The sequence below is a fragment of the Myotis nattereri genome (genome assembly GCF_964212035.1).
Source record: "Myotis nattereri genome assembly, chromosome: 18".
Classification (NCBI taxonomy): domain Eukaryota; kingdom Metazoa; phylum Chordata; class Mammalia; order Chiroptera; family Vespertilionidae; genus Myotis; species Myotis nattereri.
The window spans coordinates 33,474,802-33,490,714 of record NC_138093.1 but is presented as its reverse complement, the minus strand read 5'-3'; the positions used below and the strand labels follow the sequence as shown (position 1 = coordinate 33,490,714).

Genomic DNA, 15,913 nt, shown 5'->3' with positions numbered 1-15,913 from the left:
GCCTCGGGCCCCGCCCCCGTGCGTCACGCGTCTTTGCGCAGAGGCGTGTCCCGGGGCGTGCCCGGTTGCTAGGCGACCACACTGCTGCCCCGCCCGCCTGCCTCTCCTCTCCTCCCTCCCCTGCCCGGCCAGTCGCGAGCCAAGGCGCGTGGAGCTGCAGTGTCTGCACGAGAGTCCCCGGGGAGGCATCGTGGCCCGGGAGGCGGCTGTCCCAGCGCAGGTGGACGCCGCCCGTCGGGCCCTCCAACCGCCGCCCCTCCCCCCGGGGGTCCCGAGCTAGCCGATGGGAGGCTCGGCTCGCGGGCCCGGGCGGAAGGATGCGGGGCCGCCTGGAGCCGGACTCCCGCCCCAGCAGCGGAGGTAACGGCGCCGCTGGGTAACGGGCTGGGAGCGCCCGATCGAGCGGCTGGCGCTGGCTGGCGAGGCCGGGGGGCGGGGAAGGCCTGGACCCCAGCGGGAGGGACGAAGGAAGGGATCTGACCCACCCCCAGGAGCCGGCCCACCCTCTTCCTCTTCTGCTCCCCTCCCCCCAGCCCCCCGAGAGCCGGGGAGGGAGCTGGAGCGGATTTAGGGCAAGAGTAATTCCCACCCTCGGGATTATCTCTGAAGCCCTCGGGGGCTATATGGTAAGGAACTCTGAGAAGCCGGGACTTTTTAGCCAACTGGGGGAGACAGGGAGCATTCGCTTTCAGAGAAGCCCTGTTGCTCAGAGCAGATCACCAAGGGCTGAACTCTTGGGGCTTTGAGGGGAGGGGTGCGGTTGGCTTTGGATCTGCAGGTGAGGGGCTCTGCTGCCTGGACTTCAGGGATCCTATTTTGAGAGATACTCCACCTTGCATGGTATGTTACACCTAAACGGGCAGAGGGCCCCCCTGCTCGCTTCATTTGCATGGAGACTTCCTTTGGGTAATTTCCTCTGGGGATTTATGAGAAATCTGCAGATCTTCTATATCTTTTTTCTTTTTTAAACGTGGACGTCTGTCCCGTTTTGTTGGTTCTATGCATTCTGTTGGCAGACGGAGTCACATCCAGAATTTTTGGTTTTTGTCGGTGAAGCAGTTTTCGTTAAAGATACAAGTGCTTCTGTCAGAAGGCGAGCACGTTTTAAAAAGAACATTTCAAAAATATTTGTAGTGTTTTCTGTTTTATTTTTTTTTACTGTGTCTATTCTTACAACATCAATTAAGAAAACCCTAGAATGAATTTTTACAAAACAGTTTTTAAAGGCAACGGAAATATTCTAGCATATTTTAAAGATTAAAAAAAAAAAGCCTTTTCCCTGCATCACGGTCATCATCATTGTATAGCATATAAAAATGACATGCTGGGAAATCCATGAAACTGGGAAATCCATGTTTTTGGTGGCAGATGAAATACATTAATCAGGGCCATCTTGTGGATTAAATAAATCCCTTTTCATCTTTTGTGTTTCCTTACGGTGGTGTAGGCGCAGTGTTAAAGAAGAGACCATCCTTAATCATTTAGCATTTAGCGTCCACCATCCACTAGAAAATGGAGTGGATAAAAAGAAGTGAAATTTAGTACATTTTGTGATTTAGAGGATTTTTTTGCTGTAGTTTTTGCTGTATTTTTCTACAACTTAAGTAGATGCTACATAGGTTACGTTAAAAAAAAAAAAAAAAAAAAAAAAAAAGCCCTAAGAAGGCCTTTTATTTCTTGCCTGTAAGACCCGGAAGGTGTAGACTAGAATTATTCTTCCCATTGAGGCATGTGGAAACTGGCTCAGGAGGGATGCAGTGCAGCCAGTGGTAGAGCTGAGATTAGAATCCAAGTCTTGGAAATTCAGTAACTTTTGTCTTTTATTTTATTTTATTTTTTTATGTTCTGGTTAGTTTTTAGGCTTCAGAATGTAATTAAGTAGTAAGTTACATAAAATCTTTTTTTTTAAATATGTTTTATTGACTTTTTACAGAGAGGAAGGGAGAGGGATAGAGAGTTAGAAACATCAATGAGAGAGAAACATCGATCAGCCGCCCCCTGCACACCTCCCAGTGGGGATGTGCCCGCAACCAAGGTACATGCCCCTGACCGGAATCGAACCCGGCACCCTTCAGTCCGCAGGCCGAGGCTCTATCCACTGAGCCAAACCGGTTAGGGCTATGAAATCTTTTTGATAGTCCCTCTTTTTAGCAGCATTCAGAAAGTAAGACTTGTTTTAACAATTTCAAAATACAAACCTAGAAATGCTCTACTTGTAAAATGTAGGTTTTCTTTCTTCCTTTGCCAAACACCCCAGTGCAATGTAGACAGTTACGTGTATTCACTATTCTTGTGGCAGATGTGAAGCAGTTAAGACACAGGATGTTTTGGAAATAAAAATTTGCGTACTTCAGTTACTAACAGATCTTATCTGCAATCCTTTCAACTAGATTGGGGGATGGTGTCTATGATACCTTCATGATGATAGATGAAACCAAATGCCCACCCTGTTCAAATGTTCTCTGCAATCCTTCTGAGCCACCTCTACCCAGAAGACTAAATGTAAGTCAATGAGGTCATTCTGTGTGCTGTAATTAATTGTCTTGGAAAGGAGGAAGTGCTACTTAATGCCCAAGGGACAGTTACGTCTCACTGGCAACCCAGACTTTGTTTCCTTTTGGCTTTCTCTTGACTTTGGAATAATAACTTCTGTTATTCACCGATTCCTTTCAATCACTGGGATACACACATGGTCTTAGGAAGAAAATCATATGCTGCTTTTATCTAGGGAATGTTTGTTTTGTTATGACATGATATACGCTGTATTCAAAGGCTCCATTTAACAAAAACAAGGAATAGAAAATATCCCTGAATTCAAAGATCTACAGGTTTTCCCTCTACGCTATAGAAGTGTGGTTTTAGCTTATTAGTATGCTAAAGAGAACCATTTTTTTTAGTTTCACGTTTTCTTTTTAAAATGTATTCTTAATTATAGTTTATTTATATACATTTATATAACTTACAAAGTAATAAAAGTCCAGTATCCACCTGGCACCATGCATGGTTATGATATTGACTGTGTTCCCTTTTCATCGCATGACTTGTTTTATAATTGGAAGTTTGTGCTTAATTTCCTTCCCCTTACCCCTCTGGCAGCCATCAGTTTGAAGACACCCATTTTATAGCTCATAAATAAAACATAACAGCACAGTTTGGTTTTTTGAGGCATTTAATTATTTTGGAGACTGCAGAAATTTAGCTTTGGACACTATTTTACTTAAGATAATAAAAAAATTAATTCATATTCCCTCAGTATAGCAAGGAGAGCAGGGTTTGGACAAGTTCCATGATAGGGAGAAGCTATCCTATGACTTTAAAATTTGCTGCATCTAATGAACAAATGGAATAATTGAAAAGACTAATTTGTAATATTTCTCCTTCATATTTCTGTGTTGAAGACCTAAAATTGTTTCTATATGAAAAAAATTACTTGTATTTTTCCTAGTCCTTCCCAATTTTTTTTGTCAGCTTTTGCTGATCAACCTTTTCAGTACTTTCAAAGCTAATAATAATACAAAGTATGGGCTAAATATATTTGGAAGGCTGGTCACCCTATTTTTAAACTCTCTCTGGAGGGAAGTAAGGTTCCTTTCCATTCTCTGTAAGTTTATTTCTTTAATATGTAAAAACCTCGGAGAAGCCCAGAACCACATATTCCTTGTGTTGACCCTCCGATTTCTTGATGACTTGCTGCCAATTAGCACCGTTCTATAGGAGGCTGATACATTACCATTTGACTTAAAATTCATTGTAACTTTAATTCAGGGTCCGCTAATGCTAATCATCTTCCAGTAGGTCAGTTACATTGTATGTGTCAGGACCAAAATTAACTTCTTACTGTATGGTATTCAGAGTAAACAATTTTGGGGAAACACAAGATTTTAGATTCTAACCCAATGTCTTTGCAAATTTTGCAGAAAAATGCTTTTTGACTTCTCGGTTACACTTATAGTTCATGATGCCATGAATCTGTCTCAACAGCCTATTGCTATTTTCACAAAGTCTTTTAGCATCCTTATTTATCCAAGATGTGATTGCATCCTCATTGTAAACTGCACATTATCTGCTCATGGGCTTTTATTGGGTTAAGTGTTGGGTTGCAGAGATTTTAGGTCAAGAACTTAGGAAGGGTAGTGTTTTCTATATGGGTGAGAAGGCTAATTTTTTCTGAATTTCTCAACAAGATCTTTAAGACTTGAAATGTCAAGAGACCTCCCCATTAATAGTATATATGAAGCATTCTTAAATAAAACATAATTCATCTGGCATTTTCTGTTTCTCTGGATATAATTACATAGTTAAGATATTCGATATAGGTGATCATGCACATTACTTGTTTATTGTGATTATAAACCCAAGACCAGGGATATACAATGGTTTAAAACTGTTATACTGTAACACGTGTGAAAACTCGAAGAGTCTCCTAGAACAATGGAAGGGAGATTTTATTTATAGCACAGCAGACTTGATACATAATTGATTCAGGCCGGTATTTGAGATATTTACAGGAAAAGAAAGCAAGCTAAGGAGAAAACCCCTCCCTGTATGGAAAAATTCCTTCCTGGAATTCTTCAGATTCACTGGAGATTGGAACCTTGGTAATCCATAGGGAACTACACCTGAGGCATCATGTTCTGTTCTGGGAGCTCCACTTGAAGAGAAACATAAAGTGCAGCCTGTATGGAGAATATGAATAGGATAGTAAGGGAATCTGACACAGCGTGGGAGGTAGAGAATGTCATGGGGATGACATTCTAATGTCATAGAAAAAGCTGGTGGGGGGCAGGGCAGCCCCTTGTAGGTATCTGAGAGCATTTACATGAAATTTGGATGCTTCTATATAGTTCCAGAGAGCAAAACAAGGCTTAATTTTGAGGGGGGAGAGATTTAGGCTCACTATTAGGGAAAACCACGAGTCAGGAAATCAAAATGATCTTTTTAAATCTTATTGTAATAATTCTATGGAAATTAAATTTCTGTTTTATATCTGTTCTTATTCATGTTCTGAACCTGAGACCCTCTCTTTATCGCAAACAGAGACGAAGACCTCCAGAGCCAGCGCAGCCTTACATGTAGGCAGAGTAGGTGAGATGCCCAGGGGTGGGCCCTGGACCACAAATCCCTTTCCCACCAGCTGGCCACTGATGGCTGCAGTTCCTAGAGAGGCATTCCTTTGAGTTAAGGCATTGATCTTCCATTAAAGTTCAAATATCTCTGGAGAGGTAACACATTCAATTGTATAGCAAGTTGAAAGCAAGTTTTATGTGGGGGAGACAGTGGGTGAGGTGATTCTGTGCGTCCTAAGGGAAGGCCTGTTTTGGGGGTTTGATGGAGCAGGAGGCATGTTAGTGCAGACGTCTAGTAGAGGGAGACTGGCAATACGGAAGAAGGTCCCCCAGAGAGAAGAGATAAACTGAAAGGGGAAAGGGAGAGTGTTTAGGGGTTTAAATCTTATATATTGAGCATTATTGTTACCAGTATTTTTTAAATGTTTTCTAGTTTGTGAGAGCCTTTCACGTATATTATCATCATCATCATTTGATTCACACAACATCAGGCATTACTGCCCACATTCTACAGATAAACTGAGGCCAAGAAACTGGGCTAAAGGTTAAGCTACCTGCCCGGGGACTTACAGCTTTGAAGCAGTGTAGACGGGACCCCAACCCAAGCCTTCTGACTTCACATTGCTTCAGAATGGGTTCCCCAGGACTAGCGGTCAATATTCAGATGCATTTAAGTTAGAGAGTAAAAATTTTAAAGAAAACTGGCTGAGATGTACGCCAATGTTCATTTTGTTATGTAAATCTACCTAAAGCCAAACATGTATAATTCCCTAGTTCAACGGAAGTCTCTCCTAATAGATTGTCGTTCCTTGAGAACACGTGTTTTTTCGTAGCATTTGTAATAGTGAACAATAAATGTTCATCTGAATGTTGGATGGAGAGATAGGACCCTCTTCTATTTTTCATCCTTAAAAACAGGAATAGTTATTTGACTTAATTACTGATGAGAAAAAAACCGTGCACTATATTTTCTATCTTAGCAAGGTATTTAGGTTCTGTCTGCAGGCCTATTTTAGTTGTTTGTTTGTTTTTTTTAATATATTTTATAGATTTTTTACAGAGAGGAAGGGGAAGGGATAGAGAGTTAGAAACATCAATGAGAGAGAAACATCGATTAGCTGCCTCCTGCACACTCCCTACTGGGGATGTGCCCGCAACCAAGGTACATGCCCTTGACCAGAATCGAACCTGGGATCCTTGAGTCCGCAGGCTGACACTCTATCCACTGAGCCAAACCAGTTAGGGCCCTATTTTAGTTTTTTGACCAGTGATAGTTATCTACTTAGGATAAGGGAGATTTTTTTCCTGGTCCATATCTCGCCTCCTTACTTCAAAACTAAATGCCAAAGTGTGGCTGTAGTTGTTCAGGCTGCTTTTGTGTAAGATTGTGTAACACCTCATTTCTTAACTGTAGTACTCTGTGAATGTTTCAGTTGATTAAAAGATCTAAAAGGAGGAGGCAAGAATGAATATTTTGCTTTTATAACTTAGATTGGGAGCTGTCTTTAAAAGAGTATGTCAACACTTGAATACTTTCATCCTTTTTTTGTTGTTTATATTTTCATCTTTTGTATTTTATTTATTCAAGGTAATAGGCCAGGTGTTGCTTGTTTAGTTTATATTAAAGTTCTGTTTTTTAAAGGCTTGGCCATTTTATGTCACTACCTTTACATTTCATCATATTTTGGGGGGATTGCGACTATAGTTAAGAGCTCCCCTGGAATTACCTATCCTTGATCATAGAGGCTGTCAGAAATTATCAAACGATCGGGAGTACAGCTCTTCGGGGTTGATTAAGAAAAACAGAAGTCCTTTGAAGTGTCCCATCATTTTTTTAACGACAGAGTTAACTTTTTTTCCTTCTTCTAGCACCTTTTTACATTGTTCATATTTTTTTTATTTTGTTTTTTAGTGTTTGAATTTTTTGCTTTTCTTCCATCTAATTTCAAAGAATCTTGTCTCATTTCAGAGGAGTAAGTAGAGCTTTCTTTTGTGGGTTACTGTTTTTTGAAGGCAAAGGTTAAGCAAAATCACGTGAAAAGAGTAATAATATGTCTTCATCGCCGAGGCTCATGCTGAGGAAGAGTAGGTGTATGTGTATATGAGCGAGAGAGACCCTGTACCTCTTCGGGAGAGTGTGACAAGAAGCACTGGGGCGTTGGTTTCTCACTCGTACTCAGGTACATAAAGAATTGGCCTGGATGGTCTCAAGAGTTCCCTTTGGCTTAGAACTTCTGTGATTCAATGAGCTGGGCTAGAAGGCTGCAATAACTTACTTAGGGACCTAAGAGTAGATGAGGAGGCCTTGGCTGGTTCCAGACCATGGTCAGCATTCAGCCCTACTGGGGAGCAGTAGAACAGGCAGTAGGAAAACCTGGTGCCAAGTTATGTTAATGGGAAGGGCACTGCAGATAGTCAGAAGACCTGGGTTCAAATCCTGCCTCTATTCTTTAATAATACGTTGTTATTTACAGAACACTTGCATGTACATTGTTTTGATCCTGCTTGTATGCCTTTAACATTTGGGAAGGTACTTGAAACCATTAGTAAAAAATATAAGACAGTTGTGTGTATGTGTGTGTGTATATATATATATTTATATATATAAAATCAAGCGCCAGATTTTGTGGTACAGACTGGGAAAGCTGTAAGGTTATTTAGTATGGGCTTGGAGTAGTTCTAAGTGGGAGAGAGAGGACTTGAATTGGGCTTGAAAGACTGTAGGATTTGAGTGATTAGGGTGAAAGGACTCTCAGTAGAAAGACATACCTGTTAGTAGGAACTAGAATGCTTAGGGTATGGTAAGAAGACCTGTCTTGAACAGAGCAAGGCACATAGAGGCGCTAGGGGTGGCTAGAATCCTCAGGGAGTCTGAAAATTAACGTAACAGTTTCCAGAGACTCCTGCTGTCCTTACCTCACTTCTGGGTCATTTTCTCAGACTGGATATGTTCTGTTGTGTCAGGGAGGATTCTTTCATCCTTCCCCTGTTTCTGTGTGACTCTCACCTTATATTCATTTTCCTTCTCCGTAGATCACCACTGAGCAGTTAACAAGAGACAATACCCAGCGCTTTCTGAATGGAGGTGAAATGAAGGTAGAAGAGCTGTTTCAAGAATTTGGCAACCGAAGATCTGACACTTTCCAGTCAGATGGCATTCACGACTCGGAAAAGTGCTCTCCTGTTTCTCAGGGTAAAAGTTCAGACAGCCTGAATACGGTCAAATCCGGCAGTTCACCCAAAGCTTCCCGAGTGGTGCCCCTGACCCCGGAGCAGGCACTGAAGCAATACAAGCACCTGCTCACCGGTTACGAGAAGCTGGAAATCCTCAATTATCCAGAAATTTACTTTGTGGGTCCAAATGCCAAAAAAAGACATGGAGTCCTCGGTGGTCCCAATAATGGGGGGTATGACGATGCAGAAGGGGCCTATATTCATGTACCTCGAGACCACCTCGCTTATCGATACGAGGTGCTGAAAATTATTGGCAAGGGGAGTTTTGGACAGGTAGCCCGGGTCTATGATCACAAACTTCGACAGTATGTGGCCCTGAAGATGGTGCGCAATGAGAAGCGTTTCCATCGGCAAGCCGCCGAGGAGATCCGGATTCTGGAGCACCTCAGGAAGCAGGATAAAACCGGCAGCATGAATGTTATCCACATGCTGGAGAGCTTCACGTTCCGGAACCATGTCTGCATGGCCTTCGAATTGCTGAGCATAGACCTGTACGAGCTCATTAAAAAAAACAAGTTCCAGGGCTTTAGCGTCCAGCTCGTGCGAAAGTTTGCCCAGTCCATTTTGCAATCCTTGGACGCGCTCCACAAAAATAAGATCATTCACTGTGACCTGAAGCCCGAAAACATTCTCCTGAAACACCACGGGCGCAGCGCGACCAAGGTCATTGACTTCGGGTCCAGCTGTTTTGAGTACCAGAAGCTTTACACGTATATCCAGTCCCGCTTCTACAGAGCCCCAGAGATCATCCTAGGAGGCCGCTACAGCACGCCTATCGACATATGGAGCTTTGGCTGCATCCTTGCAGAACTTCTCACAGGACAGCCCCTCTTCCCCGGGGAGGACGAAGGGGACCAGCTGGCTTGTATGATGGAGCTGCTAGGGATGCCGCCCCCCAAACTTCTGGAGCAGTCCAAACGGGCCAAGTACTTTATCAACTCCAAGGGCCTCCCTCGCTACTGCTCTGTGACGACGCAGGCAGATGGGAGGGTGGTGCTTGGGGCGGGTCGCTCACGCAGGGGTAAAAAGCGGGGTCCCCCAGGCAGCAAAGACTGGGTGACAGCACTGAAAGGGTGTGATGACTACTTGTTTATAGAGTTTTTGAAAAGGTGTCTTCAGTGGGACCCCACTGCCCGCCTGACCCCCGCTCAAGCGTTAAGACACCCTTGGATTAGCAAGTCTGTACCCAAACCTCTCACCGTGGAGAAGGTGTCAGGGAAACGGGTAGTAAATTCTGCAAATGCTTTCCAGGGCCTGGGTTCCAAGCTGCCTCCGGTGGTTGGCATAGCCAATAAGCTTAAAGCTAACTTGATGTCAGAAACCAATGGTGGTATACCTCTGTGCAGTGTGTTGCCAAAACTGATTAGCTAATGGACAGTTATATGCTCAGAGATGCACATGTATGTATTTTTAACTATCTTGCAAACCTAAAAAAAATGGGGAAAAAATACAAGCCATTGGTGGATATGTTTTTCTTAGACTAGATTTCTTTTTTTTTTTAACAAGGCAAAGCATTTTTATATAACTAAAAAGAACTCTTCAAGGGCTAATTACCTAACCAGCTTGTATTGGCCATCCTGGAATATACATTAAATGACTTTTTATAGGTCAATGCGTCTCTGTTATTATTGTCAGATGTACATCAACCTGTGTGTTGTATTGTAAATCTCTTCTCTCTAGATAGAAGGTATCCCAAAAAATCTATTCTGACTATTCCTCTTTTAGTCTCCCTCCGCATCTGTTCCAGAAGGGTAACCTGGGACATGGCCGCAGTTATGGATGGGAGCCAAGGCTGGACCTCTAGCCCCAGCAGGCCCTTCTGGGGCCATTCTAGGTGAAAGGACTCATAGCAGAGTACAGGGTCAAGGAAGCTCCCGGTAGCTGTTGGTTACCTGGGGAACTGGTGTTTCTGCTTCTCAATGACTCATTTCGATTTTGTGATGTGCAGCTTATTTATTTATCCTCACTTGAGGCTATTTTTCCATTGATTTTTTTTTTTTTTTTTTTAGAGAGAGAGGAAGAGGGCCGGAAAGATAGAGAAACGTCGATGTGCGAGAGACACATTGAGTAGTTGCCTCCCTCACACGCCCCTGTGGGGGCTGGGAATCGAACATGCAACTCAGGTACATGTCCTTGACTGGGGATTGAACCTGCATCTTTTCGGTGCTCTAACCACAGCCGTACCAACCAGAGCTTTATTTTATGTGTTATTATTTCTTACTTTTTTTCTTCTTTTCGCCTCTGATTTGTTTCCTGGGCACTTGAAGCATTTTGCAGACAGCTTACCCTTTACCGAGTACTGGTGTTAGAGTGAGTCCAATGCCTCCTGCCCCTGGTCTCTAAGGAAGATGATGCAGCTGCTTTGCCCCAGGTGACCCCGATGCTAAGGTGGAGTCGGCATGCAATCTGCAGTTCCCTCATTCTTAGAGCCCCAGGACCAGCCTCCTTGCTACATTTTCATGGACTCTCCCTTACAAAAGTGATCCCTTTCAGGTAAACCTAACTTTGGTTTCGTTGCTTTCTTCCTCTTTTCCCAGCTACGTGCTATAATCGTTCCACTTGCCATTTAAACCGCAGACTAGTCCCTAGGTTCTGAATGAACTTCAGTTATAAGAAGAAAATCAGGAACGTCATAACCCATTTCCTTTCTCTTCAACATCCTTCCTTTTCCCTAAGGTTTGAACAGTGAGGACTAGTAATGAACTAATTGCTAACGAAATGTCTTACTAAGAAGGATGGAGAGAGTCAGTAACCAGGTAACACTGCTGCTTTCCTCCCTGCCCTTCCTCTGCTTCCACTTCCTCCGAAACAAGCGTGTGCCTTGGAGGACACCGCTGCTTCCTACAGCTTCGCTCTCAGGAGGAGCCAGTTCCCTTTTTATTCTAGGATTCAGTCTGCAAACTCCCTAAGAGCAGGAGGCTCCTTTTGTTGGACAACTCAGTACACAAAGGAGGAAAATGTCACCCTGGCCAGGCAGCTCCATTGGTTAGAACATTGTCCTGATACACCACGGTTGCAGGTTCATTTCCTGGTCAGGGCACATGCAAGAAGCAACCAATGAATGCATAAGTAAGTGGAACAACAAATCGATGTTTCTCCCTAAGAATCAATCAAATATATATGGAGAGAAAAAGAGGGAGGAAGGAAGGGAGGGAGGGAGGGAGGGAGGGAGGGAGGGAGGGAGGGAGGAAGGAAGGAAGGAAGGAAGGAAGGAAGGAAGGAAGGAAGGAAGGAAGGAAGGAATATTATTGAAGGAACTTTTGCCTTATCCAAAAAGTGTTCCTGATTGCCACAGCACAGGCTATGAAAACAATGAGCAAATGACCAGAGCGGGGCCTCAGCCCCATGGCAGGGAAGAGTTCAGACTGAGGCTCAGCCCCTAAAAGAGGATGTCCTGGTACTTTTGGTGACTGCAACTGGACTTACAACCTTCACAACTTCCTTTGCTCCTGGTTTACAAAAGGCAATGGGATATAGACCTCCCCTCGGTCCCTCTAACTCAGTGGTTCTCAACCTTCTGGCTCTTTAAATACAGTTCCTCATGTGGTGCCCCAACCATAAAATTATTTTCGTGGCTACTTCATCACTGTAATGTTGCTACTGTTATGAATCGTCATGTAAATATCTGATAGGCAGGATGGTCTTAGGCGACCCCTGTGTGAAAGTGTCATTCGACCGCCAAAGGGCTCGTGACCCACAGGTTGAGAACCGCTGCTCTAACTCCTGCTGAGTTCTCCAACGTAAGGAGAAGCTGGGTGAAATCTCCCATGTTATCTGGGCAGAGCATATGTGGAGGTGGTTTTGCCGGTTGTTATCGGTGTGGAAGACTTGCTCTTTTAAGAAACCTGTTTCAAGAACTCTGCCGTAAACACCTGAGGGGCCCCGGGGGGCACGCGATCCCCATGATGGTGTTTTCAGTGAGCGGTCTCCTTGGTCAGTCAGCACTGTGTGCGCCGGGAGAGAAGCGAGCCTGTGGCTGAGGTTGGCACGTGGTCTGGATCTGCGTGTGGAATGGACTGTGAGGTTATTGAAATTGGGTCGAGTGACAGGATAGAGACAACCCGTGACACGAGACAAATTCTAGAAAGCCCCAAGCATTTTGAACACACGCGGTATCTGACTCTTCCGTCGGGGGCACTGACCTCTCTTCCCTTAGGTTGTCAAATACAAAGGCAAATGGTGTGTTTGCCTACATTTGGCAAGCTGGGGGGTGACGCAGGGCAGGTCTCTGCGGGCTGGTTCCAGTTTTGGGGGAGTGGGCTGCTTTCACGGGTGGCGGTGGTTGTGGAGATGGATTTGGGGAGGTTTGTGAGTGGGTTTCAAGTCTGGGACAAGTTGTGGTTTTTGGAGGCTGTCACCCTATGCCCCCTTTTCTCGGCCGCTTAAATTTTTGCTTGGATCTCTTCCCAGCCAAAGCAGTGAGCGACTGAATCAGACCAAGAGTTAGGCAGAGGTTCAAACTGTGTCATACAGTTATTATTAGGTTCTTTAGCCATTTTTGTTCTTCAGGTCATTTCAATAAACCGACTTCTTTTACTCATTTTGAAATTGACAAAAAAATCAGCTGAGTTTCCAAAGTCCCACGGACACGGATTTGGATAGAAATTTTTGTTTTACTTCAGTCCCCAAACTATTTTTGCCTCTTAACGTGGGGAATTGGCTGAAGTCCCTAATACCTGCTCATCTTATTGACTCTGTCCTACCTTCTGCCCTCCCAGTGACTGAGCTGTTTGTTTGTCGTGTGCAATCACGATTCCTCCTTCTATGAGAATGTAAGCTTCAGCCCTCGCCGGTTTGCCTCAGTGGATAGAGTGTCGACCTGCACACTGAAGGGTCCCAGGTTCGATTCCAGTCAAGGGCACATGCCCGGGTTTCGGGCTTGATCCCCCAATAGGGGGTGTGCAGGAGGCAGCCGATCAATGATTCTCTCTCCTCATTGATGTTCCTATCTCTCTCTCCCTCTCCCTTTCTCTCTGAAATCAATAAAAATATATTTTAAAAAAACGAATGTAAACTTCAGATAGGCAGGCCCATGACTTCATGATGCTCCAAGTCAGCGATTCCCAACCTGTGTGCCGTGGCAGGCACACTGGTGTGCCCCGAGGATTCTGAGAACATGCGATACCTGACTATTTAGTCAGGGGCACTCACTTCTTTTCCCTTAGATTGTCAAGTTAAAAAATGACAATAGCCAACACAACAACGAATCAAAATTATACCTTTTTTTTTGGTCAAATCAGCAAAAAAACATGTTTTGATGCGCCACAGAATTTTGGTGATTTATGTGCCGTGAGATGAAAAAGGTTGAAAATGGCTGCTCTGAGTGAACGGGTCGTGGTGCTTCTGGTCATGGGCAGGTGATGGGGGTTCTGCCTCGCATGCACCAGGAGTGTGCTCACCTCTTGTCTTCTTTTAAAGTGACCCACACAGTTACTCCGATCTCTTTTGGAGAAAAGATAATTGGATGAAGGTGCTATGCGACCACCTTCTTCTGGTCCAGTGTTTGACACCTTGATAATAAGGGAAAGAAAAATGCAACCGGCCAAAACCGGTTTGGCTCAGTGGATAGAGCGTTGGCCTGCGGACTGAAAGGTCCCAGGTTCGATTCCGGTCAAGGGCATGTACCTGGGTTGCAGGCACATCCCCCAGGAGGCGGCTGATCGATGTTTCTGACTCTCTATCTCTCTCCTTTCCTCTCTGTAAAAAATCAATAAAATATATTTAAAAAAAAAAAAAAAGAAAGAAAGAAAAATGCAACCGGAACCTCACTGACACAAAGGTCTGCTGCTGTGCCAGAGGAGCTCCGTGAAAGAGGTGAGAGACCAGCCAGATGCTCTTCCCAGAGGAAACGACATGACTAGAGTAGGAGGATTTTAAGGGGGTTTGGGACAGACAGGTGAGCTGGCCAGTGTCGTCATATTTTACTGTTCATAACATTTAATCTATAAAGAATGGGGCTTATTGTATGATCATAAACATAAAACAGGACAAAAGATTAAATAAAATTTTCAACTGTGAAGCAGTTGGGATCTGGAGCAGCTGGTCGTGTTGAAACACTTTCTTCTTTTGCTTAATTCCGAACGAGGCATACTGAAGTCAGATGCTAAACTTCAGGCAGCAGCTAATAAACGGTGCTGAGCTTTTCTGACTAACAGAACGCTCCTGCCACTTTAGTGAATCATGGAAAACTCTCATGTATTTTTAATTATTTCTCTGGCATCTGTCACTTGATGTCATCAGCACGGAAGTTGGAAAGGTGACAATGATTGTTCCAGACTGTGCCGGGATGTCTGGTCTCCCCTGCGAACTGCGGATAAGCACTTGTCCTTCGAACCAGGTGGACTTGCCAGAACATGTTTTCCGCGTCGATTCAGGCTGGCCAGAGGGGCCCCTCTCGTGTGCTAGAACTTACTCTCCACAGAGCAGCTGCAGACACCCATCAGATGGACAGGGAGTGGCAGATCAAGGAAGGACTGTCCTGTGCCAGGGATCAGCCCCCCAGTTTTTAAAATTTTAATTTTGTATATTTTTAATCCTCACCCAACAATGTGTTTTTATTGATTTTAGAGAAACAGGAAGGGAGAGAGATAAACATCGGTGTGAGAGAGAGACATTGATCAGTTGCCTCCCCTAGGCACCCCGACCAGGGATCGAACCCACCAGGACACCAGGTATGTGCCCCGACCAGAGAGTCGAACCCACAACATTTTGGTGTATGGGACGCTGCTCCAGCCAACCAAGCCACCCAGCCAGGGCAGCCTCTCCGTTTTAAATAACATTTTTAATATCCTCTTTCCAACACGTACCACTTTCATCTTCAACCTGTACTTCCGAAAGCCCAAGATTTTTTAAGAGAATTTCCTTCCAAACCTGTCCTTCAACCAAATCTAGGGGTGATCCTCTCCCAGTGTCTGTCAAAGGAACGCCTGCTAATTTCAGGGGGACGGTTTTCAGAGTTGCGGCGAACCCATCCATGTAAGGGGTGAAAGCTCTCCGGTCCCTGAACCCATAACCCCTGAGATAAGCCAGAGCTACAAATACACTGTCTAGACTTTGAAGGAGAGGATCTGATTCTGAATATAGCTCACCGAGCACCCATGGAGCCTCGACTCTCTTGATGTCCCTATAACAGGAGAACTGCCTGCCTGTGGACTAGAAAGTCTCACCTTCCGCCACCACAAATAACTAAAAGGAAAGCGCCCGCCCCAAAGCCGGCCAGATGGTGCCCCGTGGCTATTTCAGCTCAGGATGTCAGCCTCGAAGCATGAGGGGGGGTCATGTTGGTGCCGTGGGATTCTCTCTCCGTTCGTGTGAACCTGCTGACTCGCTTCCCCTGGAAAGCACATGTCGGTGTGGATGACTCAGCGCTGTTGTTTTATTTTGGGGTGTTTGTTTTTTAAAAAGTAAGGGTGACATGCTCTGAGCATTTTTCAGCCTCTCATGCCTGTTTCCAAACCAGAGCTGGGAACTTTCCCCAGCCCGGCCCTGCGTGCTGTGCCTGCAATGTCCCCAGTGTGTGTGTGTGTGTGTGTGTGTGTGTGTGTGTGTGTGTGTGTGTGCAGGGGGGGGGAGGGGTGTTGCCACCCACAGGGAGCATGGGCTCCGCTGTGCTG

The 15,913-nt window shown here is 44.7% G+C and overlaps 1 protein-coding gene across 1 annotated transcript; it reads left to right on the top strand.

Annotated features, from left to right (window-relative positions):
• The first annotated feature begins 130 nt into the window (after positions 1-130).
• DYRK3 (dual specificity tyrosine phosphorylation regulated kinase 3) lies at positions 131-9,910 on the top strand. The gene is made up of 3 exons (XM_081112796.1): positions 131-360; positions 2,391-2,502; positions 8,100-9,910. Exons 1-3 carry the CDS (start codon positions 284-286, stop codon positions 9,669-9,671), a joined length of 1,761 nt encoding a protein of 586 aa, XP_080968922.1. The 5' UTR covers positions 131-283; the 3' UTR covers positions 9,672-9,910.
• The last annotated feature ends 6,003 nt before the right edge of the window (positions 9,911-15,913 follow it).

Bases quoted from the DNA above. Each gene is read 5' to 3' on its own strand.
- DYRK3 (XM_081112796.1), top strand. From the start codon at position 284: ATGGGAGGCTCGGCTCGCGGGCCCGGGCGGAAGGATGCGGGGCCGCCT. The intron at 361-2,390 runs GTAACGGCGCCG...CCTTTCAACTAG, and splicing joins CTCCCGCCCCAGCAGCGGAG to ATTGGGGGATGGTGTCTATG. The intron at 2,503-8,099 runs GTAAGTCAATGA...CCTTCTCCGTAG, and splicing joins CTCTACCCAGAAGACTAAAT to ATCACCACTGAGCAGTTAAC.